The following is a 26,269-nucleotide window of genomic DNA, read 5'->3' as shown; positions in this document are numbered from 1 at the left end:
CTGCTTCCTCCTTTATCTTTGAGCATTGCTCTAGCCCTCTCTTACAAAAAGCTCTTTGTGTGTACATGGAAATACCTGCCATTAGTGATGTGGCCAGAATCCCACCAGCTTCCAGCAAGCACAGGCTCTGTGTAACAACAGGGAAGCCCAGAGCTAAGAATAAACTCAATCTTTGACAATTTCACTGGATGTTCTGCCTGAAAACAAACAAGAAAAGGTGAACAAACCTCCTGCACCTTGAACTGTGGCAAGCTGTGTAGCTATACACAAGCGCTAGTGTCTTGAAGACCTATTGTGCCTGGCATTGCTGAAATGTGAGTGAAAGACCGCACATGCCCTATAGATCTTTCAGGTCTGAGTTGCAAGATAAACTTGGAACAGGACAGAGAGATAAAATGCACACAGAACACTGAAACAGAGAAACAGATTTCCATAACCAATAGGATTTGTGTCTCTGAGGTGCTGTTGATGTCAGGGTTGATGAGATGTGCCCACATTTTTCAGGGGCAGGCACTGATTCCAAACAAGTTCAATCTAAGTCATTACTTTTACTTCAAGGCCTTTGTTCCTTCACAGCTTTGTGTCACCATGTGCATCATCATCCTCACCACATCTAGTGTAATGGTTCTGCCCTGACACATCCTCCAAGTTATTTCATACTCAAGTATTTTGCAAAGTATATTTCTGATGCTGGTAGGACATCCAAAAAATGAGAATGCTGATTTGTCTGGGTTGTTATCAGAGCTGGACTAATTATGGCAGTAACTATTCACTGATTATCAGTATCATTTTTGGACCCTTCTTCAAATGAAGTGAATCTGTATACACTCATCCTCTTCAATATTAGATTAAAATCAGGACCACCATGTTAACAGCTGAAATTATAAACTATGAGCCTGGCTACTTTCCTGAAAGCTTTTGTGGTGGAACTGTATGTGGTTAATCCTCTTGATGCTTCTGTGCTGAGCCTTTGCACTGGAAAATGAATCTAGGCCGAATCATTACTGCAGACTGCGTTCATGGCAAGGTTGTTAGAGAGGAAACAGCTGGCCCTTCAAGGCCTGCATGCTGGGATCAGAGATGGACAGCTGTCATTGCTACTAAAAGCAACTTGGTTATGAAGGAAAAGATACATAAAGTATTAGAGAGGGAAAGGCTTTCTACTGTGTGACCCTGTTCACAAGTTTCCTGTGGGTCTACTAGGTCCTGCTAAAACAGTCATTTCTCTAGCCTAAGCATTAGCTAGCATTTGTTTGGAAGACACTACAGAGCTTGGGACCTTCTCAGTTCCTTCATTACAAGTATGTTGTGGTAGGACAAGGAAAGAAACGAAGGTTAAGGGCAAACAGAGGGCCTAATTCACCTGTGCTTAAAGGCCTTTTACTTCAATACAAGCTGAGGTACATACCTGAGCAGTCACTCAGGTTTTAACAGTATACAGTTTTAACAGTATACAGTTTTGCTCCTGTCATAGATGTCCTGCTCACATTGTGCTTTGCACCAGGAAAACCCTGGAAGTGGGGCAGAATGGACCATCCCATCCATCCTTGAGATCCCTTTCTTTGATACTGGTTGAAAAGGGTAACTGGTGATCAACAACAGGTCCGAGCTGTGAAAATCAGGGCAGGGGGATTTCTTTATGATTCCCTTGGGCAATCTTTTCACTTCAGCTCCTGAAGGAGACATCCTTCATCGTAGGCTACAGGCTGATGACTCCCCCTGGGCAAACCCTGTGGCAAGTAATTATAGTGCAAACCAGATACTGCAAGAGCCTTGGGTTTTGTCACTTCTGAGTAAGAAACCAAGGATCTGCAGTATGCTGATTTTTTTTTCTCTTTAATGTGCTTTTGCTGGACCCCCAGACCACTTTCTGCACAACGACATGGGTTGCTTTCATACTATCTGACTACATATTAAACAAAAGGATATATGTTTGTGCTTTCTCTGGTCTGAAGCACCTATGAATTTCATTGCATATGCTAGAATCACATAACCACAGAAGTACTGAATATTCCAGGTGGAAAGATCCTCAGGAGGTCTCTGCTCTCAATTTCATGCTCAAGGCTGGTCAGTGTCAAGCTCGGACCAAGTTGCTCATGGTTTTACCTCTTGTGACTTGAAAAACAAAGATAGAGCCTATGCAAGATCTCTGGCCCACTGCCTTACTGTCTTCATGGTGAAATATTTTTTCCTTAAAACCCATCAAAGCCTTATGCCAGTTTTGTCTCATTCTCACACCACACACCCTTGTAAAAAGTCTGTCTCCATCTTCTCTTTCTGTAGGTATTGGCAGGCTGCTATCAGGTAACCACAAAGCCATCTCCCCTTTAATCTAAAGAACACCAATTCCCTCAACCTCCCCTCACAGGCAATGTACTTCAGGTTATCAAATAGTATAACCTCTATTGCTACCCTTAGACCTGCAGTTTGCTCTCAGACTACTTTCCAAGATTCATCAGTCACCAGACAAAACCATTTTTTACTAGAAATCTTTGCTAGATTACAGATATTTCTGGTCTACTGGACATAGCCCTCCCTGAACATGCATCCTGTCTCATGGCTGATGCAAAAAGAGGACGTATTCAAAGCCATTCCCCATTGGATGACAGCCACCACCACCACAGTGGTGATGGGAGAATCAGGGCAGAAAGCAACATGAGTTGGAGGAGGAAATGTCACATTTCTCTCAGTGGTGATTCTTACCTTCAGTCTTGCAGGCAGAGCCCAGTCATCCCTGGGAACGTTGCATTGCTTCTGCCACTCTGTATGGCTTCAGTAACTGAACTGAAAGAACCAATCTTCCATCCAGAAGTTCTCTTAGAAATTTCCTGAGTTCCCATTGATTTTTTTTATTTTTATTTTATTGGAGGGGAGGGGGAACATACACAGCTTTTACTTTTGCCTTTCCTTTTACACAGAGATGACTTTAATTAGTGCCCTTTGTGTTAAACCATTAGATGTGGCCACCTGTGGTATCTTGAAGTTACTCACATTTTAAAGTGTTTTTAAATGTTTGGTCTAAGCCACCCAGAGTTTTTCCAGCAGGGGGAAAATATTCAGTTGCCTGGAAGCTTTTCCATTACCTTACACCACAGGAGTGGCATAAAGGAGCTAAAGAAAAGCCTGAATCTAGTAGTAATGTTTCTACTACAGGGAACATTGTTTTTTCTTTTTTAAGAGGTGGGAGAGTGTAAGAGGTGGGAGGGCGAACGTGGGGGACTTCAATTTGTTTTGCTGAGATTTATATATTCTTTTGTCTTATTCCCTCAGTGACAGGACCTGAGTAAAAAAGGTGATAATTTAGATCTCTTTTGTTTTACTCAAACACATACCCATGGCAGTCATATAATTTCCTTTACCTCCTCCTGTTTGCAGTACGATGACCTCTCCAGGACCTCCTCCATCCCACCCTAGCCCTGCAGCTCTTCTCACTGCAGCTGTTTCCTCAGTTTTCATTTCCATTTTATAAAGGAATGTCTGTTAACTAGATCTCCTGAATGGCAAAGATGGGATTTTAGTTCTTAGTTGTGCTGCTTATCAAGTCTGTTGATAATACTATTACTATGCTCTTCGTTATGGTGCTTTAGCTGGCCTCTGTCATTTAGAAAGTGGTTTTATCAGTTAAGGATTCCATGTTACTTTATTAACTTAAAATGGTTATGTAGATAGAGATCCATTTGGCCATACACAGAATGGGCTGGCTAAACTGCCACAGGTGCTTAAAAGGGGGGAAGCATGGTCCAGTAAACACACCTGGAAAAAAGTCTGCAAAGCAGACAGCATCTACAGGTCTGGCTCCAATCCTAAACCAAATGTTACCCTTTGCAAATGTATTTTGCAATAAATTATGTGTGCCAACTGCCCAGCAACAGTGTCAGCCCAGGAAGTTTTGCAAGACCCTGTGCTTAGGGAAGAAAAGGAAAGTGCTGTCCTTTTTGAAGGGGAAAGCTCTTGGTGGGACACTTAATGGTACAAAGGGGTACTGGAGACAGAATTTGTGTCCAGTGATGAATAACAAGCATGATCCCAGGACAGTCTGCAGCAGGGAACTGAAGAATATAAATCTGGATCCAACAAAACAATGAATGTCTAGTCCCCCGACATCAGTAGTGGGTTTGGGTTTTTCCCTTTTTCGTTTTTGCACAGGCATCCTGAGCCTACCAAAAAAACAACAGAATTTTTGCCATTGGCATACACAGGGCTTTTGACCTATTGATTTTTTTTTTTCAGGGCAACTTACCATGTGATTTCTGACTCTAAAATTGGAGTTTGGATGAGCAATGCAGTCTATACAGTAGACCCTTGCTCTCAGCGCTCTCCAAGTCAGTCTTCCACTGCCAACGCTGATGTGTGGTAATTCACACCTCACTTCATGAAAATTCTGTAATATCCTCCCAATGGCTGCTGTTTTCATGAGCACCCTTATATTTTATTCATTCTTAAGAGTATAAACCTGCACAAAAGTAGCCTGTTTGCAGAGCAGATGAAGTTAGTCTAATACAAGCAAATATTATCTGCGTTTTTGTCATGAGTAGATAGCTCTGTTAGTTACAGAGGGAGCTCAGATTAATTCTGTGAATCTTAAAACCAAACAATATAGAGGAAGAGACAAGAGAGACACTGCACATTCAATGGGTGTGTACTTTCTGTCAGGACCACCAGTTATTGCTGATTAGCCCATATAATTTGGATTATACTGGATTTACTGTCCTTTGTCTAATATTCACAGTTCTGCCCCAAATCCTTGTGTACACCATGGCAAGGAGACAGATAAACAGGAAAAAAATGCATTACAAATTAGCTATATCGAGAAATGGATCGGTAAAGGATAAAAAGAAAAGGAAATAACAAAACTAAAATGGATATAAATATGCATCCTGTACTTACACACACAGAGAAAGAGAGATTATGTTTTTCAGGCATTGTGGGATTTTGATTTTCTATCTGTTGCAGAACACGTTCTTTTTAAGGAAGCAAGAAAAATAATTGCTTGGATAGTGATTAGCCCTAACCACCTTTTGTATTTTCTCAAGTAGCTGCTGTCTCTGTTGGTGATATAACAGCTCCTTGAATAAAAATTGGATGGCAAGAGGAGATGGAAGGAAGGAAGGAAGGAAGGAAGGAAGGAAGGAAGGAAGGAAGGAAGGAAGGAAGGAAGGAAGGAAGGAAGGAAGGAAGGAAGGAAGGAAGGAAGGAAGGAAGGAAGGAAGGAAGGAAGGAAGGAAGGAAGGAAGGAAGGAAGGAAGGAAGGAAGGAAGGAAGGAAGGAAGGAAGGAAGGGAGGGAGGGAGGGAGGGAGGGAGGGAGGGAGGGAGGGAGGGAGGGAGGGAGGGAGGGAGGGAGGGAGGAAGGCACTCTACTCCCTTGAAAGGAAGGAAACAATACTGCATTAGGATGATGTCAGCTGAGCTGAGTAGGATCAGGTATACAATGCATAACAGAACCTTCCTGCTGTGTGAAAGAGCAGATGCCAGAGATACCTGACACTGGGGTGCATTTGTTTTTTGTTCTCAGACTTCCTATGTGTGTTCTGTGAGAGAAAATAAAGCACACAGATATCTTCTGAATATTCTCAAAGTAGCAAAGATGGGCCGTGCTACTTAGCTAGCTGTGCTGCTTGGGGTATACTGAAATCTTCTCAAAGGTGCCTGTTTAAAATTGCCTCTTTTGTCTAGCTGATAATGTTTGTCACAGTGAAAATAGGAAGTGAGGGGAATCTCGGAGAGCTGCTGTTGCCCCATGTTAGTAATAATCTAAGTGAAATGGTACAAATAACAAAGTCTAATGTGCCAAAAGGGCTCAATAGATAAGTCATGGATGCTTTTAAGAACAGTAATTAAGAATTTACTTTGAGCTCTTTTGGAGACCAGATCTCTCCATATACCTTTGTTATGATTTGCCAGTTACAGATACAATTATTCCCTAATTTACACCCTCCTAATGACAAAAGGCTTCAGACAGAGTAAGGTCCCTGCTGTGCTGGCCACTGTCCAACTGTACCAGAAACAATCCCAGTTTAAAATCACTCATAAACTCAGTGAAACTGTACAGTGGCTCACCATGCCATGCTCGGTTCAAAGTTATCGGGATCTGACGGGTATTAAGGAAATCCATTGGCCAGCAGATTTCCACTGTCCCCAAAGAGAACAACAAACCTGTTAGTGCCAAGAGGGTTGAGACACAATTTTTAAGCTCAATGGATGGGGCACAGAAACCTATTTAGTTAGTGAGGTCTTTCCCCAAAGGTCCTAGTTGCAGGGTGTATAGGGGGAAAATACACAGTGTGATGTATTTCCCTAGTTGCAATATCAAGGTGGTGAGAAGCTGTGCCTGGGCTGGAGGTGGGGGAGATGGATGTCGCTTCAACATGATTTTTGTGGAAATCAAGGAGAGGGCTGCCCGGGAAAGACTTTGTTAGTGTTCCTGTTGGCCCTGACGAGTGAAACAGAAACAGCTCCTGTGAATAAGGATGTTTCACTAACAAATAGTTGCCTAGTGTCACCAGTTTCTCACTCTGAAGGAAACAGTCCCATCAGAGTCAGAACACTGTTAAACACTCAGGCTGGTGAGGCAAAATCATGTGGGCTGATTCTCTTGTGACTGACAACAATATTTAGGAAAAAATCTTCACAAGAAGTCAAAACATTTCTTAAACTTCAGCGCTGTTTTAAACTGACTGGCTAGAGAGAGACAAGCTGTGGCAAGCTCTTTTTCAAGATGTCCTTTTGATGCTGGGGAGAGAGCTTTCATTTAGCTTTTCTCCCAGGAGACTCTCTACAGTCCCTTTGCTCAGCTCAAAGGTGATGAGAGGCAGCCCCAGACTGTGTGTCTTGGCCATCTGAGAACAAGAAATGCCACATTCTTGTGAGTTCATAAGCTTACGAAAGTCATATATGAGCATCCTACTTTTAACTGTTTATCAAAAGTGAGGCACTAAATTTCTTGGCATACCCTGTCATTCTCATACCTTCGAAAGGCTTTATGGGCTTTCTTTTCAGAAAGAAAAAAACTCAAAGACTTTTTGTCACTTCCTGTATAGAACATGGCAAAACCAAAACCTTTGGCTGACCCATCCAAATGTACTACATAAGCTTTATTTTCATACTCACTGTAGCAAACACAGGTATGTTGAACCACTTTCTGACCACAGAAGCACAATGTGCATCACAAGATTGGAAAAGAGAAACTACGAAACCTCTGAACTTGTCCTCTTTTTACTGCCTTTATTTTCAGACAAATACCAGTACACTCTTTGCATCAGAATACACCAGATCACTATTTATTCGTTCTTAAACCTCACCATTTCCCATTATTGAAAGAACAGAAGGTGTCACAAGCTATGTGTAGCAGGTTCATGTCAAATTTGCTAGAATGCCTCAAACTCAAATTTCTATTTGTGTTTGAAGTCCATGTGTATTTACATGGAAGCTTAAGGCATACTAGCTTTGCTTAGTTTAAGGTAAATTGCATCAGTTTCTCACTGTCAGTAGCACTAAACCAGTCCAAAGCAACAAACCCCCTCCACCTGTGAAGACTACAAGGAAAGAAGAAGAGTTTTGCCACAAAAAAGTGAGAGTTCAGTACTTTTAATCTCTCTGCCAAATCCATAGTTGAGGATAACTATGAACTGTGTGACTATGGTTATAAACAGATTATGCAAAAGGATGGGGTATGAATTAAGTAACTCACCAGACCCATCAGGAGTAGCTAAAAAAGACATTTGTCTTGTTACTAGATATAATTGTGTTATTGGGGAATGCCATCTTTTGGATGTTTGATCTTCTTAGCACAGGTGATGCAATTCAAATGTGCTATCTTTGATCTAAGTGGATTATGCATTTGAAATACCTACCTTGGAGATCATGAAAGAAGGAATTAATACACTTCTGATAGGATGTAAGGAATTAATTGTCCTGTAATTTTCCACATCCCTTACAAAATTTTGTCCTTTGCCTGTTTCTAGCATGTGTGGATAACTGGGGTAGCCCTTGTGTCAGGTCTTAGAAGCATATGTGAGATTTTTGATGGAAGTGAAGCAGCAATGGTGCCACACTTCACATTCCTTTATGTTCCCAAGCCCCCTGGTACATCTTATTATTGCTATATACAGGAGTATGAGAAGTAGGAAAATAACCTAATTGTGCTATCGTTCACCATTGACCATCCAGATGATGATAGTGGTCAGTCTGCATTGTGTTAGCTGATGTTATGAGGCAGGGTGTTGAACGCCATTGGATGCTATGTCGGTAAGTATTTCCTTGTCACATATTCCTATAGAGTGCATCCTTATCATACAGTCATACCAGTGCTGTTTTCAACTTTCTGTTGCACCTGGCAGCTAGAATGACAATAGTTTTCAAAAATAGCAGACCCCCCACCGTATCTCCCACTAAAAAAATCAAAAATTGTTGTCAGCTGTCACAAACATTTCAGAAATTGATATGAATGTATAGACAATGTACCAACACAGTTTTTATCTCCTGTACACTCCATATTAAGTTATTTCCTGATATTTACTTCCTATGTGTCTAAACATTAAAAATTTAAATCTTTTTCTAGAACACTTTTTTTTATGACAATGACACCCATCTCTAATGAATTATTGAGATTTTTACTACCTGGGTTACTAAAAGGCTTTTCATTTAGATGCAAAACCGTACTCTATTAAGATTTCAAGAGCTTCTAATAGACAGTGAGGAAAAGGGGAAAGCACACTATACCTTGAAAGACATCGCCTGAGATATGAAAACCTCAGACAATCGAGATAGAAATAAATGATGTGGTCAGTGGCATGATGTGTCGAGTGGTATTTCTTGAGATGACCAGTGTCATTATGAGTGGATACAAAATTATAGATCTCTGCAAAGAGACATGACTGACATTTTTAAATACTCATTTACAAAGTAGTAAATGTAAAGAAGGAGATAATTAATTTTAAAGGGCATTTTCAAACCATAACATTAAAGAGATTAAGAGGTTAAATAATAACCTGACTGTAAATCCCTCCATTATGCCTTTCTTCAAACAACAGTGTCTGCATTTTAACTATTCAGTGTTGCTCAGTGCTTCAGCCATTCAATGTCGCTGCAGACTAAAAGAAAAAGACCCCAAATTAACTCATCAAAAATATATATTAAAAAATTAATCCTACTTTACATATAGTTTTATACACACACAGCTCCCTAAGAAAAAAAAAAAAAAAAGAAAGAAAAAAAAACCCAGATAGCACACTTCAGACACTTTATCAAAGCCATTAAGCCACTCAGGACTTCATTTATATGGAGAACACTGGTGTTATGAATAGCATGTTTAAACCCTTGAAAGGGACTTAATTTAGAACTAAACCTCTTTCGCACTCAGCAACAGGAGAAAACATCATTTTAGTGATGTTCTCTATAGCCTGGAAGGGCACCACCAAGCTTCAGAGATTTTTATGCAGCAGGGAGCAGTATATGCTTTTCTATATGTGACTGGTGAAAGTCCTGATATGACAAAGTCTGAGAGTCACTGCCTTGGACATCATTCCAGCTCAGCCCAAGGAGCCTGCTTAGAGATGGAAACTGACTTGCCTGAACTTTGACAAGCCCACTTCAAGATGACTGCATCTGGATTAGGATCACATAGCTGTTTTCTTCCTCACTGCCAATTTTTTTGTGGTCTTTGTAAAGTGGAAAGTAAAAAATAACCCACTGAGAAGCAGTTATACTGAAGTATCTTAAGCCTGTTATATCATGAACAGGGGAAAGAAGAAAAAAAAAGACAAGCAGACAATTTTTCGCTTTTTTTTTTCTCCAAATGTTTCCTTTCAGATGTCCCTTTGAAGTCACAGGCTTATAGTGTGAGTGACTGAGAGCAAGGAGCTGTGAAATGTGCCTTTGAGCCACAGACTTCTCAAAGAGTATCACAAGGCATATATGACTGGGGTACATGACATCTGCAAATCAGCATGGCATTATTGAGGCTTTATTCAGCCTGAACTCCGGTGCAGCAGAGAACCAAAAACTTCAGCAGTGGAAAATAATTTTTGCCATCCTGATTCTACCTTCCCACTTGGAGGGGGGTGGTTGTGTCTCACTGCTACTGTGTGCTGCATCGGTGTAATTTACTTATGAAACAATTGAACATACACATATATTCTATATAATATAATCATTATTTATTATAATTAATTATTAAATGTGCATAAATTAGGTATAGCTACCATTTTCTGTTCTGCTCAGAAAACACTATTGCTCTATGAGTACTGGATACTTTCATTTTGTTTAAAATACTCTGCTGTTGCTGTGATGTTGTGCCTTCAAACTATCCTCAGAATACATCACTCTCCATACTTACCAAAAGCAATTACTTCTCAGATGGATACGCTTCACTTCATAATTAAACACACAGATCTGCAGCACACACAATTCTCCACTCCCAGGTCTTTTATATTTCTCATCCAAAACAATTTTCATTACTTCTCTCACATAAAGAATATTATGTAAAGGACACTCTGCTCTATTGATAATTCCCAAACAAAACTGGCTCTCATGATTTTGGAACAATCAGTAGGGAGGAAACTGTTTCTTACAAACTTCAGAGAAAAGCTGATGAAGGTTAGGGCTATTTCTATAAGTTGTCTGGTAGAGCCACTGATCAACCTCACCCAATATTAATCTCACAGAATCACAGACCACTTTGGGTTGGAAGTGACCTCAAAGATCCTCTAGTTCCAACCCCCTGCCACAGACGGGAACACCCTCCACTACACCAGCTTGCCCAAAGCCCCATCCAGCCTGGCCTTGAACAGTGCCAGGGAGGGGGAAGCCACAGCTTCCCTAGGCAACCTGTGCCAGTCCCTCACCAACCTCACAGGGAAGAATTTCTTCTTTGTATCCAATCTAAAACTATGATTTTTTCAGTATAAAGCCATTTTTAGTGGGAAGGCAGCACTGTAGTGTGTCGTTACAGCCTTGCTTCCTGTTGGACCCACTTGGAGGTTTATATGAACCTGCATGATTCTTTTTTGCCTTTCTGCAGTTCAAAGTGCTCAGAAATAAAGGGGGCTGAGACTGCAGGCAAAGGGAGCAATGGTTAGACCAGATGAGAAAAAGAACACTGTGTCAGAAGACTGATCTGTACAGCAGAGAGGTGAACAAGATGAGAAAGACCAAGGAGGCTGAAGGGCAACTGAATGCTGCACTAGGCAGCAATGAAAAATAAAAAGGGAATGAACAAGAAGAGTGATGTGGGTCTGTCCCAGGCCTACAGGTTACAGATCAGAGTCTGCTTCTCCCTAAAGGAGAGCTGCTGCAAAGATCTGCGAGAGGAGTACTTCCATTAAGAGGAGGAGATGAGGAAGTAGCATTTAGCAATAAAACCAGGAGTGGGGAAAAAAAACATACCAAGATAGCTCAAATTCCCAAGACGTGACTTCACAGAGAGCTGTGGCTGTTCCATGGCACTAAGCCTCTGCCAGTTCAGCTGAGAAAGCAGGGACATGGTGTGCTGGACATGAGGGTCCAGAGGTCCCTCAAGTTTGATCACAGTTTCCTTTCTCTGCTTATTTTGTGTAATTTCTTTCCATTGTATTTTCGCACGACTCAGATTCCCCAGGGATCAGAGGCAGAAATACAGAGATGCTATGAGAAATATCAGCTTTACCCGGAGATAAACATCTGAATCCTGCTTGATTATCTGTATCTCATCCCTTTTGGAGGCAGATCCATCAAGGAATTGATTGCTAATGGTCCAAGACTCAAGCTCATGACTTGGCTGCAGAACTGAGCAAGAGAAGAATGATAGGGCAAAAGGGAAATAAGTTCATGTCCAAAAGATAAATAATAGCACAGAAAAAAACCAAAAGCAATACAAAGCAAAAAACAACATATCTATAAGAAAATTGAATACACTGAAATCTTACTTAGGGAGTGTAACTTTTAAGAAAAAATTAAAATCTTATTCTCTTCTCCAAAGATATTATGGAGGCCAAGTCTCAGTGAATGGCAGCAGGATTTAGGAAGTTAAAGGTTTGAATGACTACTGGAAGTGAGATTTCAGATCTTCAAGTCACTGAAGTACTTAACAATACCGCTCTATATGCAAGACATGAAGGAATGCCAGCCAACCTCTCAATGGGCTTGCATGGGGAGATAGTACAGATGAATACTGACACTGGGTGAAGAATTTCTACTGAAAAAAGGCAATAAGAGATAGCAATTAAAGACTTTTTGAGCTGTGTGAAAATGTTTGTAAACAATTTTAGTATTGTTTTAGATGTTCAACTCTTGCACAGAAGCATTTCAAAACAAAATGAAGATCAGCCTGATTCAACAGATAGACTTAAAGGGATATTGTTTCAAAGGTTTTCTTATGTTTGTTTATTTTGTTTCTTTTCTGCTGGGGGAAGGGAAATAAAGGATAAAGAAGGACACAAGTGTTCAAATAATTTTTTAAAAGCTATTTTTTTTTTATTACTCAGTTCTAATAGAAAAGACAAAAAATATCTCATTGTAAAATAAGAACTACAAGCCATATAAATCGTTTCATCCCAAGGTTGTAGAAATCCAATCATACTTTTCAAAGAGCCCAGGTGAAGGCTCTTGTAGTACTCTTAGTTTCTCTTGCAGTCACTCTTTCTTGCTTCCTCCCGATTAACTTCCTTTCTTTTTCATTCATACCTCAGTCATGTCCCCATTTTCTTCCCATTGCTTTCAACCCATATACTTTCTATCTCCTCTTACCCTACAACTCCTGTTATGTCTTTCTTTAGGTATGTACTGGTGCTCATCAAATAGGCTTGTGCTGCGTGGAGGCACGTTGCAATGCAGCAATAGCTGCTGAGTGATTGTGCTGCTGTTGCATGGCACAGTGGGAGGGATTTAATCTCAGATATAACACTCCAAGGACTCTGCAGTTTGATGGAGGAGATTGAAGTTGTTCCCTAAGTAGGTTACTAGCTAGTGTTCCTATCTAGATAGTATTTCACTTACTGTGGCTTACTTTACCATCAAATCTCAATTTAAAGAGTTTTTAAGTAAAGATGGAATTAAATTGAGAGAACTGAAGAAGATGAGGGTGTAGTAAAACCTTGGGAAAAATAAATAAATTAGTAGTCTTTCCCTCTTCAAACATGGGTGCTTTGCAAAGGTGGTTTGAGATGAAGAAGCAGAAATGGCAAACTTGCAGACATTTACAGCTAAGACTGCCAAAGCAAGGAAGTGAGTAATCTAGAACACAATTATGGATTTTCAGTATATTTATTAAAGCATGTTGAAGTTCTCAATGCCAGAAATGAGAGAGCAACTGACAATGCAAGTCAAGTCATTATAGCAATTGCCTAGGTGAAGCTCATGCGGTGCTTCTGCTGTGAAAGAGGTTTCCATGCAGTAGGCCATAATGGCACAGTCATTAGAAATCTGAATTTCAAAATCAACCTATTTGTCTCAAAAGTTTTTTGGGTTTTTTAACTCATCCTTAAATTAGAACGAAACCTGCAAAGGTCATCAGGTATATTCATTACCATCACCCTGTGGAAAGTTCTGTATCTCACAGACTTTGTTGCTGTGACTGGATCAGTTTGCAGTATACCATGTGAGATAACTGTATTTTCTCTACACACTCATGTCCAAGCAGTTCTCACGACAGGGGCGTAAGGATTTGTGTTTAATAATTACAGTAAACTGCCTTCCATGAGGGAGAAGATGCACTGAAACATTGCACTTAGGGATGGTATTCTGTGTAGCCTTTTCATGCCTCATGGTGCAGACCAATGCGTACAGTAACTGCCTGCTCTTTTCTGTCCTGTGTTAGTTAATGCCCCTGAGGCTTTTAATAGTTTTGCTTTCAAATAATCCCATTTAGCACTTTTGAAACCTTGCATTTTAAATGTTCCCAGTATTTTATTTTTTTAAAAACATGTAAGAAAAGTCAAAGTTTGTGAACAATCGCTCCAATGCCTCTTTAAAAATAGTAATAAAAAAACCCTAGAGAATTTGAGAATATTTGCTTATGCATTTTAGTCTTTTTGGCCCAGTGATGCTTAATACATTTTTAGCAGAAGGTACATGGTCGGAGACAAGTTTCTCAGGTTCCTGTTACTAAGTTAACCTTATTAAACATTACGTTATTGTTTAACATAGGATAGGGGGTTCTCTTAATGCTGTGGTGAATTATTCATATGCAAAGCTAAATTATTTTACCTTGTTGAGTGTAACTGCAGTGTGTTGAGACCACTATTTGGAGCTGTGCATCAGAGCCAGAATCAGACATGTATTTCTTAAACCCGTAGTGAATAAAAATGCAATTAGCCTGCAACTACAGTCTATGTAATTAAAGTAGGTAGCAGTCACTTAGTGAAACAACACAGTCACAGACCTAGAGAGCCTATAATAATGTAGTAACTGTGAACATAAATGCTGCAGAAAAACTGCTAAATGAGCATTTCCTTCCTTTGGCAAGGCATATGTAATCTTTGAGGTTCTCTGTCCACAAATAGGGAGGTGATCACATAGGCTAACAGTAAACATACATAGCTGTGATCAATGTGTTTATAATTATCTGTAGCCAACACTTCACTTGAGATTTTCAAACATTTTACAAGGATTTTGTTGAGCATTGCTAGCACCTTTCGATCTTTCCCAAACAGCTTTCTCTCAGAATGGGCTTGGAAATACAATTCTGATTTGGGAATTTAGGTACCAGTCCTTCCTGGTAAGGTAAAGAGCTAAGTAGGTTCTTTCACTATTTCACCATCACTGCCTTAAATGCAGTCTGCAGAAATACAGGCATTAAAAAAAGATTTTTCTGCCCTCTCAGAAGCAAGTTTGAACTTGAGTTCAATATATGCTTAAATTCTTGCAAAGAGTTTGAGCCAACTCCTTTTATATTTGAGTCAGCTTTCTCTGTGCTTCTAATCTACATCTTAGGTAAGCTGTTAAGTAAAATGGAAGATGGAAGATGTATAAAGATCCCCAAGATTAATGGACACAGAAGCAGAACGGACTACATTTTCAAGCTCTTGAGAACTTTGTCAAAGAGTGACCATGATGGCCTTAAAATAATTTTAAAAACATTTACTGAGTAAAGGATCTGGATCTTTTCCAGAGCAGGTTCAGGGATCAACTAGAGGTATCACAAATGAGTCTGCTAGATCTTAACTGAGTAAATAAGGAAATCAATAATTAAAACACTGTACTAGCACCATTTCTAAGCAAGGGAAAACAAAGTATTTTCTTTAACTTCAGTAAGAGTCCCTTTGGTCCATCAATACATTAATATTCCTGTCAGCGACATTATTGAAAGCTGCAAAATCTCTGAAGAACAGTGACAGTCTCCAGGAATTTATTCAGGGTCCCAAAAGGACCCTGTGACTCTCAGGGATTTGCAGAGATCCACTGACATATTAGTGTCTTTGCTGAACTTATTGGCAGGTTGAGGTACTTAATCACTGTTTCTTTGACAGACCCTCTGTATTGTATTATAGTTCTTTGTTATTATTTCATCACCAATATTTCTTTGGGCTTTGACAGAAAAAAAAATTAAAACCATGACTGTGGTTTGGGTGGTTTTTTGTTTGTTTTCTTTAGTCTTTCTTTTTTAGATCTACCTCTAAATGTTTAAAATAAGCGATGTTTTTCTGTTATCCGGTAGCTCCAGGTATTCAGAACAAATTGTGAGCTGGTTTCAGTCACCCTTCTGAGCCCTCTCCTCTTTCTGTCGCTTTGCCACTTGTCACCCAGGAACTTTAATTACATCTCAGGAAGTATTTTTGTTTAACAGCACAGGCGTGATAGCTGATACAAGAATAATGAAGTACCATGCATCCAATTCGTGCTCAACTGCAGAGGGAGTGCTTACCTATCACGGCACTGTTCCTTCAGAGAACGTATCTTTACTAATGATCTTTAAGTCAGTCTTAACAGAAGCTTAAATAATGCTTCTGCTGAGGCAACCTTTTTCATAGCTGAGAAGTATAATTTTACCCTGAGATCTGGTATAAGTATTTTATCTAAAGTTCTTGAAGAAGATAGTTCCAGTTAGATAAAACTTGTCTTGTTGGAGTTGGCTAGTGTGAGTCCTCCAGTCAACTTCCAGAAACAGTAGAGGGAAAATTGAGATCTGTCACTTTAATTTCCCATTTCCCACTAGTCTATAACCTACACAGTGGAAATCAGCATAGCTCTGCTGATGGCATGGCTTGTCCCTAGTTTTGTCATCTTCTCATGACATCAGACATTCTTCTGATCCATTCATAATCTACTCTGAAACAACACTTTGAGTTGGTTCACATCCAAATTGACAACTATATAATACTGGCCACAATGGTTAAGCTCAGGCCTGAGTATGTGTGTCTGTGCAGTGGCTACTCAAGTCTAATTATACCTCAGTATTCAGGCTATTTGTTACAAGAATATCCAACTCACAATTTCATCAAATTATATACCTGCTCCTAAATGATAATAAAATATAAATTGAAATAAAATGTGGGGCTCCACCACCTGAAAAATACATAAGTATCTACATTTCCAGCGTGTACTAAAGGCATATTGCTGGAAATGACTGCTTTCTGTGGTAACTGCCCTTTTGTGCCTCTAGATGGAGATCCTATCCATTTAACTCAACCCTCTAGAGAAAACTGGGATGCTGCAATAAGAGCTCCATTTTGCCCCTCATACTCCACACACCAAAAAGTACTTTGTTTTTTGATTTCTGGATTAAAAAAATTCTTTTGATCTTCTTACCCAGATTTCCAGACACACACATGCTTCCCAACTTCCCTGAAAAAAAGGGAAAAAAAAATGCTATTTTATTCTTTCCACAGCAGAAGTGCCCTGAACTATTTACTTTGCAAATTCCCTCCAGCATGCAAGCACCTCTGATGAACTGAGGGGTACAGCATTGCAGATGGGACTCAAGGAATGATATGAACCATTGTATTCAGACACTTTACCATACAGACAACCATCTCATACAGTTTTACCAGAGTGCAGAGAAAAGTCTTGCCATATAATCACCAAGACACTTGACTATTTGCTCACTGGTCTAGGACCAAGGGTTATTTATATACAAACCCAATGAGAAAAAGAAGGCTTATCAATGAAATTATCTCCTTTAGTTCAGGAGGTAAAAATCTCTTTGTGTGGATTAAAATTGGTTAGACAAAGCCATGCCTATTAAGCATAATTTTCATGTTTCCTAATGCCATATATTGCAGAATTTAACTGTCAGATGCCCAAAGATGAAATGCAATTCTGTCTTAATTGCACAGGTCCTGAAAAACAAAGACATCTCTGCAGCCAAAACTATACTTAAAGAAAGAAAACAGTTTAATGCCCTAGTACCAGTGAATGACAATCAACATAACAATAGTAATACTAATAGGAATAGTACCAATATAGTAGAAATACATAATTATCCATACCTTAGAGGAAAAACTGCTTCTTTTTTATTGTTTCCCAAAACTAGAGAGATTATTGTACTTTTTTTGTCTGTAGTGTCTTTATTTTTCTTATGCAATTTTGTATCAGGAACAGTGTGGCCAGCAGGACTACAGATGTGATCATCCTCCTGTACTTGGCACTGGTGAGGTTGCACCTTGAGTACTGTGTTCAGTTTTGGGCCCTTCATTACAAGAAGGACATTAAGGTGCTGGAGCACATCCAGAGAAGGGTAATGAAGCTGGTGAAGGGTCTGGAACACAAGACTTATGAGGAGCGGTTGAAGGAACTGGGGTGTTTAGCTTGGAGAAAAGGAGACTGAGGGAAGACCTTACCACTCTCTACAACTCCCTGAAAGGGGGTTGTAGCCAGGTTGGTGTTGGTCTCTTCTCCCAAGTAACAAGCAATAAGACAAGAGGAAATGCCCATCAGTTGTGCCAGGGGAGGTTTATATTGGCTATTAGGAAAAAATTTAGTCACTGAAAGGGCTGTCAAACATTGGAACAGGCTGCCCAGGGAGTGGTTGAGTCACTATGTCTGGTGCTTAGGGACATGGTTTAGTAGTGGACTTGGTAATGCTAGGTGTACAGCTGGATTGGTGATGTTAAAGGTCTTCTCCAACACGAATGATTTGATGATTTGATGATTTTTAATAGAAACCACTTGGGCTGATAACAGTGTATTTACTAGTTTTAGACTATTAGAACAGTAGTGAGCAAGATGTAGTTAAAAGCTGCACAAATCCTCAGATCTGAACAATAGCACTGAGGCAGCAGCGTTGATGCCAAAACTACCACCTACTCATGTACAGTTCCCAGCTGCTTTTAGAGAGTATTTTTATTTTTGCTTTATTTCAGTTGTTGTTAGTGGCACAGTTAGTGTGCTTTTTTGTTAATGCTCTATGATTCTGATCCACTTGTTGATTCAAGATATGTGCAGAAATTGTTTATTTTGCCCTTAGGTACCCTTCATGATGAAATGGGGAAAAGTAGATCCAGCCAGGCCCATGGAATATCTTCGTTTGTAGGACATGTGTTGATTGAGAAAAACAGAAGTGCATGAAATTAAGAAGAATAGACCACACTGAGGTCGTAACATTTTGCAAAGCTGTTTCTAGTTTCAAACAGATTGCAGAAGGTAACTCACATGGTGAAAATTTTAGTCTTCTGATATTTGGGAATTTTTTGAAATATATTTTTTACCAGAATCCCAGACTAGATCTCTAATCTCTCTTAAAGTCTGTAATAAATTCTGACTAACATGCCTAGTATATTTGTCATGGGCATTTGGGTTTTGTTTCTCTCTTTTTTTCTTCACACTGTGGATGCCAGGAAGGAATTTATAATAAAACCCAGTGCAGTTTAGGATCAAAATCAGTTCAGGACAAACAAAACAAAATATTACTGCTACAGAAAAAAAATAAAATCCATTTTACACACTTTTGGACTGGAGACGAACTGTATCAAAGAAGAGAAGTTTAAAAAGTGTATTTTACTTTTCGTTGAGAGTTGAATGCTGAAAAGTGCTCCGTGTAGCAATGCACATAGGTTCCTGGGTAATCCCATTTAAATCACAAATATTATTTTCAGGTATAAATCATTTGTCTCTCTTTCAAGTCTTGACCTTTATATGGTTTCAGAGGATTCAAAGAAGCCATTAAATCCTTACCATATTTAACTTGGGAATATGCACATTACAGAGGAAGGATTTGTCTAACAAACATTGACAGGCATGGCATATCAGCCATTTTTTCCAATACGCACAATGCTTCCATAGTCTGTATTGTGACAGATGTTACAGATATATTCTAAATTTAAAATTACCATGATTGCTATAATATTCATCTGCACCAAAGGGATGGGATTCTGCCAGGGCAGGTGGAGAGCACAGTCAGCAGGGTGTCATACTTCCTGTTTGGGGATCATGTCCTAAGGGTAACATGCAGTCTTTGTCCCTTCTCCTTACACTCCTGTCTCTTCAGGCCCCCTCATCATGGTCTGCAACAGAACAGGATGAATAGCCTCAGTAATATCTATTTGCTTCCTCATACCACAGTTCCCTTTTACAATGAACCAGCACATAGACCTCACCCATCACACCTGTTTTGCTGCTACAAGCAACTGCTAGGGAGGTAAATGAAGGAAAGCGAAGCGAACTGTGGTTGTCAGCACCGATTTATTCCAGCCTGTGCTGTAGTAAGGTTTAATCCAGCCTGTGCCAACCTGGACTGTGTTTCTCTTTGTGAGTGGCAATTGGTATCTGGGTCAACCCACCCGTGCCCTGCTGCGTGTCTACTACTCCCTGCAAGAAGACCTGGCATCTCACCAGGCCAAAAGTACATGTACGATGTAACCCACCAAATCCCCCTGTCCTGCCCCAAACCCTTGTCTAGTCAAACAAATGGAAGGGAATAGTTTTCAGCACTATTAATTCTTTAGAGGGAATAAACTACTGCATTGGAAATGTTTCCTGTCTACATATCAAATATCAGACAATGAATTAATTTATATGTGGATTTCTTGGCTTTGGACATTTTCCACACAGTGATTATGGTGTTTGCATTCCACTAAGTCATATATATTTTAAAATATATTTCAGAAAAATAACTTGGTAGGTTTTCAGTTCACAAGAGAATTCTCTTGCCTTTTCTGGGTATTGTCTGTTTAGAAAGAATGCACTTAGTATACAAGGATAAATTATGGTAGCCCACGGGAGTCAGTGCCATATTGTGCAACTCACACAAACACCCATGGGCTTGCAGAAGAGAGCTCTGTTTGTTCAAGAATAAGATCTGGTACTTCTCATAACGGGAGGTCATATTACCTTAAAATGCCTCTGCCCTGTAGGTCTGGCTGATGAATAACATCTGTTCCCGTAACAAATGCCTCTCCAGCAGGAGAGATGGGCTCCATGGCATGACAAAAACAAAAGCAAGCCACAGGCAGTCCTGTATCAAGGGAGTAAACGGCCCCAGTAAGAAACAGAAACCTCACTGTGGATCTGATTCTGAAGCCAACAAAGAGTCCAGCAGATTTCAAGGGGTCTTGGGTTAAGAAGCATGCATACTCGTGGCTCTGCTTGTATAATGGTAGCACTAACAGCAGCAAGGATATATGCCAGTTGAAATACAATGTTTCTCCATCCCTATACCTTCTCATCAACATTTAACAAAACATGCTTCCCTTCACAATCATATTGGCGCAACTTTTCTGGAGTAAGCAATAGCAGGTATGTTTCTCCACACAGAAGCAAGCCATAAATGTCAATGTAATTTGCATTACAGACCTACCAGGCCTCTCATGGTTGGAAAGTTTTGTGCAAAGAGACATCCCTGGGAAAGGGACTCCTCTGCTTTGTTTCAATTCAAAACAACACAGAAAAATCATATTCCTAACAAGTAAAATTAGCTTTTAGCTCTCATCCAGCTCCTTGCGCAGGAGACAATAAAATTAAGTGAATTTATACTGACTTACCGATACTTTCATTGGAAGTGGGTTAAAAATCAGCCAAAAAGACTTAGCAATAAAGTTAGCTGGGAGGCAGTAATTTGGTTTCACAACAATTTTTAAGGTTTTAAAATGAATTCTAGTTCTTCACTGGAATGAAAACGTAAACTCTGTAAATTTTGTCAAACTGAAGTTGTAGGTAAAGACCTGCTTTCTTATCATAAAGCAAAATATTTTCATCTCTGATCTTCTCAGTCTCTTCCCTTCTTGCTCCCCCTCTCACTCTCTGTCACCAGAGGTAGCTGCAGAGCCCTGGATTACAAACTTTCAGTTGATTTTTTTTTTTAATCAATACATCTCTGTGAGTTATTTTGTCTTTTCATCAAAAATGCATTCTGCCAAGAATGTTCATAAATAACTCCGCTTGGGAGAGGTTCTTAGCTTGTCCAAAAAATTGATATCTTACACATCTAACTGGATGGCCAGCTGCTCAGCTGTGAGGCTTTGGGTAAAAAGCACACAGTGAATTGCTGAAATGACAGTCCTATATATTAAAAATGTCTGGGCTATTCTCCTGTCTATTTTTGCAGAGTATAAATCTGTTATATTCCCTTCAGCCTATTCTTGCTGTTAAAAGCACAAATTTAATTAAAGCATTCCTTCTCACTGTTTCATTCTCTTGAACCTTATCCCAAGGATTTTAGGGATGTACCTCTGAATAGATATTAGGAAAAACCGGTCTAGCCTTATGTTCCTCTTTTTATCCATGTGTTCACTTCAACATAGAATTGGCAAACAATTCTTAGCTGTTTTTAAACACAAAGGCAAATGCATGAGCCCCACCTTCTGCCAGTTTTATTTCTTTAAGTATATATTACAAGATTACAAAGTTGCCTCAGACAGAAAAACCTTTACCTTGGTATAGCATTTTGACTTCTCCATAGAAACAGGCATGCTTATTTTTCTCAGAGGTCAGAAGGGTTTTTGCTGTTGAGCTGACATTCTGCATCATCCTCTTCCTTTTGCATCTGAAGGAATATATGCAGCAATGAAATGACAGTGAAAATCCATTGTTCTGTTTAAGAGAGATGGATTGTATGTATCTGTGCATCAGCAGGTTAGTCACAGGGGCCAGAGGATTCCTTAATCCCTCACCCATGGAGCAACCAAGCAGGACTGAATTTTTTGTCTTCCTTTTATTTCACCCCCACCTTTAGAAGCTATGTCTTAAAGAAATGATGCCTTATGGGTGGGGAAAAAGGAGACTATTCCAATTAGAAAAAAAACCTAACTTCTCTGTCACATCTGGCCTTCATGCCTCAATAATCCTTGAGCACAGCTCATAAATAATGAGCTCCCAGAGACTAACTATACAATTTCAGTGAATTCTCTTGATTTCCAGGGGATGCACAAAAGGATAGTATATATCCATAAGGCAAAAGTATGTGCTGTTTTCTTGGTCTTCTATCGAATGTATATTGCTAGTAGTTTAATTACTATTTTTTGAGTACTGCCAGTAGGCTGTACAGGGCACAAAAGCATTGCTGTGTATAATAAAGCAGATTTTTATCTGGTACTCTTCTTTTTATCGTTACCCTGTTATCTATTTAATACCTTTTGTTGTAGCTTTATGTGAAACAGATTAAAAATATCATGATTTGAAAAAGCTGAGGAAAGTAAAAGCAAGCAAGCACCAGGAGATAACCTCATCATGTTAAGAAAGCCCAAACAATGCCCTGTTTCCCAGATACAGATAGTCATGAGGATGTAGAACATCACTTTAATGTAACTGAAATGGAAAGGGAAAAAAATTACATATCTAACTAGATAGCAAGATGCTCAACTGAGAAAAGTTGACTAATTTTATTGACTGAACAGGGCTTGAAATAAGAAAACTCTACTATTTTGTTGGTGGAACAGAAATTGGTACATAGATCCGGTTCCAAAATTTTCAAGTCATTATTATTTTTGTAAGATGACGAAGTGAAAAACACACCTGAGAACTTAAAAATCTAGACCTGGATTCAAATGTCTTTGTTGCATATTTAGAGGCATCCTATCGGCATGTTATTCCCAAGGGGATATTATATATTTTAAAGTGTTCTCATTGGCCAAAGCTGACTGGTCCTTCTACACACATCTTCTACCTTTAAACAATTTCTGAGTAGCGTTTCTGAGATTCATTTACTAACGGCAAAGGAACTAATGTCATGACATTACCTGTTTTGTTTTCTTTCTTCTGCAGGCTTAAGTGGTAATTGGGTATCTTGTTAGCTGAACAGAAATGAATAACTCAACGTACATAAACTCTTCCTCTGAAAATGTGATGGCTCTGGAGAGCCCATATAAAACTGTTGAGGTGGTCTTCATCGTCTTGGTAGCAGGGTCTCTCAGTCTAGTCACCATAATTGGGAACATCCTGGTCATGGTGTCAATCAAAGTCAACAGGCACTTACAGACTGTCAACAACTATTTCCTGTTCAGCTTGGCCTGCGCTGACTTGATCATCGGCATCTTGTCTATGAACCTATATACCCTCTACACTGTGATAGGCTACTGGCCCTTAGGGCCTGTAGTATGTGACCTCTGGCTGGCACTTGACTATGTGGTCAGCAACGCCTCTGTAATGAACCTTCTCATTATCAGCTTTGACAGATACTTTTGCGTCACCAAGCCTCTGACCTATCCTGTAAAGAGGACCACTAAGATGGCAGGCATGATGATTGCAGCTGCGTGGGTGTTGTCCTTCATCCTGTGGGCCCCTGCAATTCTATTCTGGCAGTTCATTGTGGGAGGAAGGACTGTCCCAGATGGGGATTGCTACATCCAGTTTTTTTCCAACGCTGCAGTCACTTTCGGCACTGCTATTGCAGCCTTCTATTTGCCTGTTATCATCATGACTGTTCTTTACTGGCAAATCTCTCGAGCCAGTAAGAGTCGGATAAAGAAAGGGAAAAAGGAAGCTTCCCAAAATCAAGATACAGCTTCCCCCAGCCTTGTCCAAGGTAAAATAGTGAAACCAAACAATAACAACATCTCAACCAGTGGAGATGGGTTGGAGCACAGCAAAATACAGAATGGAAAAACCACCGGAGAGACTGTGACGGAGAATTGTGTTCAAGGAGAGGAGAAGGAGAGCTCCAATGACTCCACCTCTGTTAGTGTGGTTGCTTCTAACATAAAAGAGGATGAAGCTGCCAAAGATGCCAGTCAGGCTTCTGCCTCCCAAGACCATCTGAAAGTGGAGAACTCCAAGTTGACATGCATCAGGATAGTCACCAAGTCCCAAAAGGGGGACTGTTGTGCTCCCACCAACACTACTGTGGAGATTGTAGGCACCAATGGGGAGGAGAAGCAGAATAGTGTAGCCCGAAAAATTGTCAAGATGACAAAGCAACCAGCCAAAAAGAAACCACCTCCTTCTAGAGAGAAAAAAGTAACAAGGACTATTTTGGCCATCCTCCTGGCCTTCATCATCACCTGGACCCCATACAACGTGATGGTGCTCATCAATAGCTTCTGCACATCCTGCATCCCTGGCACTGTATGGACCATAGGTTATTGGCTCTGTTATATCAACAGTACCATCAACCCTGCTTGTTATGCGCTCTGCAATGCTACTTTCAAGAAGACCTTTAAGCACCTTCTTATGTGTCATTACAAGAATATAGGAGCTACAAGGTAAAAATAATGATAGTACTAAAAATAATAATGGAAAGGGTGAAGAAGTTCCAAATTAAATTTAAAGAAAACAACAATGCTGTAGCACTTTATGCTCTTCTATGGAATGTGCAATCCAGTATATTAGTGGAAATACTGACATGGGGAATTAGCTCCACCCCTGAGAACTACACTTAAAACTACACTTAAGAGCTACACTTAAAAACATTTTTTTAATTGTTGAAAAGACATGCTGAGGACATGGGGGTGTGTGAGGAATTATTCAAGTGTGTGGACTGGAGGCACAGTTCCTTGTTTTCTGAGAGTATTTTGCAGAAGGGCTTTAGAGTCTACGATTTTTTGTCATTCTGTGTAAAGTACTTGTTCCTTTTTTTTGTTTTCTTCCTGTGTCTGTTTAATATGTCTTCATCTAGGGGGAAAAATAATTTTAACAATAACTGTGTGGAAGAGGCATAGGAATTTGGAAGATCCTTACATAATCTAAATTAATTGTGATAGGAGGTTTCTAAACCTCAAAGTCCTAAAGTTTTTTTTGTCACTGTCATGTAAGAACCTTAATGTTGAGTAAATCATTATGTAAGTTATTTTATGTTACTTATGATACTACCATTTCCAAAACTGTGTCAGTTCTGAAAATGTATTTATGCTCAACACATAACCACTGCCTAACTTGTGTATCATTCTAAGTCTGCTACTTGTCCCCTTCTAGGGGCTTTTGTTGCATGATTTCTTCATCATGTCAAGATAAAAGTGAAAAAAAAAATGTGATCTTTTAAGGACTGCTACATCCCAAGACTATTTCAGCATCCATGTAAACCAAAGCTTTCAAGACAATTTTGTTCACTTTGTTTGTCATGTAACATCGAACCGTGGATTTGTCTTTTAACTCCATCAGCCTTTTCTTCCATTTTGTACCTTACTTGTCCAAGGCACAAAGACTGAATGTCATAAGAACTTATAAATTCAAAGGTCTCATCCACTTGGTCACTAAGGCAGCCAAACAATGGGGCTCAGCTGAAGAATAGAAACAAAGTTATTACCAGGAAAATAGAGGTTACATTCTTTTAAAGCTGGATGTATTGATGAAGGGGTATGCTGAAGCTCCACCAAATAGTTAGTATATGACTGTGCTCTTGACCAGTCAAAAGATGATTCACATTCATTTACTGAGGAAAAGAATAAGATGGACTGGTGTGCCCACATGTATCAAGCTCTGCTTAAGCCCTTAGCGTGGAACCAAAGTCCTTTCTAGATGTATCCCGGACAAGACGTTTACTTTGTGGAAAAGATATTGGCTACATTGCCTTTGGTACCAACTGGGAGCAATATTTGCACTGCAAACCAAGGGAACACTAACAAAAAAACAGAGACGGAAACAGTGATCACACAAAAACAGATACTGAAATAGTCTGGATGAGGGGGCTGGCAGGACTAAAGTTCAAATATCATCTGCTACTCCACACCAGCTAAAATTCAGATTCTCTCTGCCTGGAAAAGAATTTACTACTTCAATATTTAATATTTATTGTAGCACAACTGAGCACTGTGTGAATAGGACAAAGTGTTTCAGATTACTGAAAACAGCAATTGTCTGCAAGTTATGCATATACTAGTTACCTCCTTAGTAACTCTTAACTTCCAGGCAGTAATGACAGTACACCTACAGATTTTATTACCAAAAAAAAAGTAGTTTGCTGCAAAGAAAATGTCCTGAGAGACTGTCTTC

The 26,269-nt window shown here is 39.6% G+C and overlaps 1 protein-coding gene across 1 annotated transcript; it reads left to right on the top strand.

Annotated features, from left to right (window-relative positions):
• Positions 1-23,146: 23,146 nt before the first annotated feature.
• CHRM2 (cholinergic receptor muscarinic 2) lies at positions 23,147-24,547 on the top strand (the record flags this gene model as incomplete). The annotated part of the gene is made up of 1 exon (XM_084279595.1): positions 23,147-24,547. The coding sequence occupies one exon, from the start codon at positions 23,147-23,149 to the stop codon at positions 24,545-24,547; it is 1,401 nt and encodes a 466-aa protein (XP_084135721.1).
• Between the last annotated feature and the right edge of the window lie 1,722 nt (positions 24,548-26,269).

Source organism: Gallinula chloropus, assembly GCF_964237585.1.
Source record: "Gallinula chloropus genome assembly, chromosome: 1".
Taxonomy (NCBI): domain Eukaryota; kingdom Metazoa; phylum Chordata; class Aves; order Gruiformes; family Rallidae; genus Gallinula; species Gallinula chloropus.
This window is presented reverse-complemented; position numbering and strand designations above follow the sequence as displayed.